This window comes from Oryzias melastigma, linkage group LG18 (genome assembly GCF_002922805.2).
Source record: "Oryzias melastigma strain HK-1 linkage group LG18, ASM292280v2, whole genome shotgun sequence".
In the NCBI taxonomy this organism is placed as follows: Eukaryota; Metazoa; Chordata; class Actinopteri; order Beloniformes; family Adrianichthyidae; genus Oryzias; species Oryzias melastigma.
In genome coordinates this window covers 21,564,691-21,570,043 of record NC_050529.1, presented here as the reverse complement: position 1 = coordinate 21,570,043, position 5,353 = coordinate 21,564,691, and the positions used below count along the sequence as shown (strand labels likewise).

Genomic DNA, 5,353 nt, shown 5'->3' with positions numbered 1-5,353 from the left:
TTTATCACCTGAGGCCAACTTTTGTTTTTAAATCCAAGCTCAAACAGGAAGTCAAACTGAATCCTCATGGACCATTATGTTGACACAAGACTTTTAAAATATCAGCTGGTTAATTTATGGAGACTAAATAATGACCTCTAGCTGTGAAGAAAACATTAGTAACATAATTAAACTTGAGAAGTTACTGTAAGATCCCAGAGGAACCAACACAGTCAAACATATCGGTGAGCTGTAGACAGCTGGACTGATGCTGCTGTGCGGGGAGCGGACGGTATTTGCATTACGCATTCAGATCTCCAAGACTTTAACACATTTGAAATGCAAATACTAGACATTTGTTATCAGAAAAAAAGCTAGTTATGCTTCGTACTTTGTGTTCTGCTTTACTTCTGCTCTGACAAAAAATCAACAGAAAAATAAATAAATAAAACATAAATAAATGACACATAGTGGAGGAAATTAGTATTTGATATTTAGCAGATTCTGTGGGTTTGCCCACCTAAAAAGAAATTGTCGGTCATCCTGATGGTAGATTCATTTGAACAGTGAGAGATAAAAATAATCACAATATCAACTTTAATTAATTTAAATTCATTTATTTGCATTACATTAAGGGCAATAAGTATTTGATCCCTTAATAATTATTATCCCGTTTGAGCGAATGACCTGTAGAAAGATACTTGTCCACATCAGTAAAACTTAAAACTCTCCAACACGGAAAGACTAAAGACGTTTCAGTGGATTTAAAGGAGAAGATCTGCACAACATTGGACTACAAAACCATCAGTAACAAGCTGGGGGTTAAAGGTCACAGCTGTTGGTGCCAAAATACAAGAACATGACCATCAATCCACCTGAAGATCTGGGGCTCCAAACCAGATCTGACCAGGTGAGGTTTCTATGACCATGAAAACAGTGAGAAATTGTCCCAAAACAACACGGCAGGAGTTAGTTGGTGTCTCAGAGCAGCCGGAACTACAGTCACCAAGAAAACCACTGGGAAATCTTAGTGCTGCAATGGTTGCTTTAGAGGGCACGAATTTACCAATTGGGAGAGGGTGCTGTAGTCTGATCAGACCAACATAGAACTCTTCCTCCAAAAACCATCGTGTTTGGAGGAATACTATGACCCCAAGAACACCACTCCCACTGTAACGCATGGAGGTGGAAACATTATGGTTTGGGGGTGTTTTTCTGCACAGGGCTGCTGGATGGTAGGATGGGAGGAGCCAAGTACCGTCCCTTCGCCAGGAGGCTTAAAGGGTCATAGATGGGTCTTCTAACTGGATAATGACCCAAAACATACAACCAAGGAATGGCTGAAGAAGCAGATCACGGTCATGGATTGGTCCAGCCAGTCTCTGGACCTCAACCCTATAGAAAACCTATGGAGAGAGCTGAAGCTCAGAGTTGCTAAGCAGCAGCCAACAAATCTGAATGATTTAGAAGTAATTTGTAAAGAAGAGTCGACCACAATTCCTCCTTATAGATGCAGAAATCGGATCACCTACAACAAATGTCTGACCTCTGCACTGCTAAGCAAGATTTTTTCACAAAGTATTAGGTCTTTCCAACAAGAATTTAAATACTTATTTACTTCAGTGGAACGCAAATAAATTCATATAAATTATTTGAAGTGGATTTCTTAATTTTCTGTCTCCCACATTGAATCATCAGGATGACGGACTGTTTATTTCATTTTTAAGGGGGAAACCCTGTAAAATCAGCAAGGGATCAAATACTTATTTCCTCCACTGCAACAGAATCTGTCCTCAGAGGTCAACTGTTGGTCTGGTCTGCCTCCACTGTTGTTTAGTGAAGTCTTTGTTGATGAAAGCCTTTCTGTTAAAACTGTTCATCATTGTGATAGGGGGATACAGAGTTCATGTCTCGGTCTGTCTGGTGTGGACTGATTTTATTTGTTTTTACTTTTGCAAAGCACTTTGTGATTTTTATCTAGAAAAAAGTGCTATAGAAATAAACATTTAGTTACTTACTTACTGCTGATTCGGCTGAACTGATGTTTCCAGATGGAATTTGAGATGATTTCAGATCTGTGTGTAATTGTGTATCTTATTTATATAGTTTCTTTGGATCTGACTGTGGCTGTTTTTGTTTTACTTCTGGTCGGATTTTCTCAGGCTCCGAAGTTGTTTACTTTTGTTTTCTTTACACAGAGGAAGCTTGAGTTTGATAAAACTCTGTTTTTTTTTTCCCCCCGTACTGGAATGTGACTGATGCCCAGTTGATTTTGCCCCTCACTGGAGCTCAATCGTTTACTCTAAAAACTCAAGCTGTCATGTCTCCGTTAAAAATCCCATCCATGCTCACTTGTGGTTTTCTTCTTCAAATCTTCCTTGTTTATCCAGGTCTTCTCAGTCCTGGAGTCAACCTATCAACAGGACAGTCTCCGCTACCTCCTCGACTACTTCGTTCCAGCCAAGCACCTCCTGCACAAACTCCAGCAGCACGCCTGTGTGAGTGCTGAGCACACACGTTTCTGGATAATCCAAAGCAGAAGCAGCTGTCACATGAAACAAATATACTGTGGGAAATCTGTCAGCCAATGGCTTTTCTTCCTCTGGCGATGGTTATCTGTGTGAGTTCTCTGTACGACCTGAAGCGGAGTTCAGAGTGGAAGTCAAGATAATACGTGTTCACCAACTTTAGGCTGTTCAGAGGAAAGGAAGGCGATTCTCAGATTGTACTTTTCTCCTGATAATTTGTTAAACTAGTTTTGTTTAAATCAAAGAAAAAATGTGTAAAAAGATTTAAAACAAAAACAGAAAATTGCACTTTTGTTGTTTTTAACTTGTTTTTGTGGCATTTTTGATGATGGAGAACATATTTAAAGAAATATAAGCTGAAGATTGCATCTCTAATGATAATTTGTGAAGGGCTGTACACTAGTGGGAGAAAGTGTAAGCAGAAAGCTTTCAATTATGAGTGACGTAAAAGGGCGGTTTGCTTCGTGCTAATAGTCCCGCCCACAAACTCTGTAGAAATTATGTTTTAGAAAACGACACAAGATTTATAATTTTGGTTAAAAACAGCAGAATCATAGTTAAAGACCACCAGGAACGCTTTGATAATAGATCAAAAGATGATCAGAGTGAGTTTTTAACCTCGCCAAACTGCAGCTGTATCTTATTTACAGTCTAATTTATTTGTTTGTTTGTTTATTTAAGTTTCCACTAAGGTAACAGTTCACGGACATTCAATGATCTTTTTCTAAACAATCCTTATCCTAAACAGCAAAACAAAAACAAAAAAAAGTCATGCATGTTTACTAAAAACAAGAGTTCTACTTTTACAAATTACGTACCTTTAAAAAAAAAACATTTTTAAGAAAAGTTTGATTTTTTTTTAATGTGGACACAACAAGATGGAGACTCAGATAAATGTCAAAAATAAAGTCTAACTCAAAACTGTTTCTATTGCACAAAAGGATTGTGAAAGTTGAGCAGAGGTATATTATTATTATCATTATAGTATGCTAATGTATCAAAAATATGCAAATATTTGTTAATTCCTTAAAATCTACTATTGATTAATATTAAATATGTTCCAAACTTGAACATTGGCCTAAATAAGAGAGACAAATTATTATTACATCAAAAACCCAACGAAACGGAAGCGACGACGTTGGCTAAAGACAGTCCAACAAACAATATGCAATCAATGATTTTAACAATTTAAAATCTGCACTTGATCTGATTAGAACTAGATTACCAAAGTTCTGCAAAACTATAAAATTAAGTAACTATGTAAGGGTGGGATTATATAAATCTGCTTCCTCCCATTCCTTTTCTATATATTTATATTTGATAATGATAATTAATCTACTTAAAAATCAACATTATTTAATTAATCAACTGTGACTTAAGTGTATTATTTTTTAAATCAATCAATCAACCAATCAATCAACCAATCATTACTGTCAGTTCAAAACATGACATTTCAACAAAATGAGTTACATAAAAAAAGAACTAAGTCATCTATGTAATGATTGAATATTTCAATGTTTTTTATACAATTTTTTGGAAAGTCACAATCTCTAAAAGTATTTATTGAGTATTTATGAATTTCATAATCTCATTTTTTTTCAGAAACAATACCAAAATCAGTGTTTATTAAACTTCAACATGTATAAATTGTCTAAATACAAAAAATCTTCAGCACGAAGCCAAAAAATAATCTGAATTTTTTAATTGCAGAAACGTTTAAAAACAGTGTGGAGTCTGAAAGTGCCTAAAATTGTTCAGAAGATCTTAGAATGTGAACATTTCTCAGCGTTTATGCAACAAAAACAAAAACAAAAAAACACCCAAACAACACCAAAAAGATAGATCTCAGACTCTCAGACGTGCAGGAGGATCGTGAGCACTCTGCTGCTGAGGGAAACTGGGGTTAGTCTGTGACTCATGACAGTAATTCCTTCCATATGTAGGAGGGGGGAGACGGCGAGGACATGGCTTTCATTTAGCATGTGAGCCACGAGCTTGTCCCAAAAAAATAGAGGAATTCTGGAGAGGTGGGAGTCGGGGGAAGACCTTGCCGACACTGGGGGTAGAGACACAACCGGCCCTCAAAGCTGTTACACTTGAGATTTTCATATCAAATGAGAGTTTATTGTGTGTTTTGTGCCTGATCCTGTCAGCTGGTTTGCTCCTGAAAGCTTGACTGTTCACAACATGCTGCTGCTGCTGCTCATCTGCACATTTCTGCCTGACTCACAGCTCTCCAGAGCGTTCCCCATTGTTTCGGGCGCTCCTGCTGAAAACACGGTCACATGCCTGACATTTGCCTGCGGTGTTGGTCAAAGTCTGGATTTATCAGCTCTGAAAATTCAGCTCATTTGAGTAACTATTACACTGCTGTTAGCTGTTAGAGAGCAGCTCTTCGTGCTCAGTGTCATGTGAGGTCTTCCCTCTCCAAACGGGCTCTGAACACTACGTCTTCCTGTTTTCGCCTCAGTCTCAGTACCTGGGGTGCCTGTTCCTCCACTCCGGCTGGCCTCTCTGCCTGGGCGAGAAGGTGGTGGTCCAGCTCTCCACCTTGGACTGGAGGCTGCTCCGCAGCAACGACTTCTACCTACAAGTGGTGCCGTTCTCAACCCGCTGCCCCAGACTTGCCCTGAAGTGTCTGGCCGCCGGGGGGCGCACCGTTCAGGAAATCCTGGTGCCCGAGTCGCAGCATCCCTTGGTGTTCACCTCTGAGTGGCTTCACAGCATCAACAAAGAGCGGGGTCACAGGCGAGAAGGTGAGAGGTCACCGCATCCAAACACCAACCATATCACCAACCGTACTGTTTTTCTTTACACAAAAAGGCAATAGGATTCTAAGCCCTAAA

The 5,353-nt window shown here is 38.9% G+C and overlaps 1 protein-coding gene across 1 annotated transcript in view; it reads left to right on the top strand.

The window, feature by feature from the left end:
- The window catches only part of LOC118600068 (uncharacterized protein KIAA1755 homolog), a gene marked incomplete at its 3' end in the record, with an annotated part of 18,461 nt that overhangs the window by 11,309 nt on the left and 1,799 nt on the right, over positions 1 to 5,353 (top strand). The window contains 2 exon segments of the mRNA XM_036216734.1: positions 2,370 to 2,477; positions 4,978 to 5,263. Coding sequence (XP_036072627.1) covers positions 2,370 to 2,477; positions 4,978 to 5,263 — 394 coding nt within the window.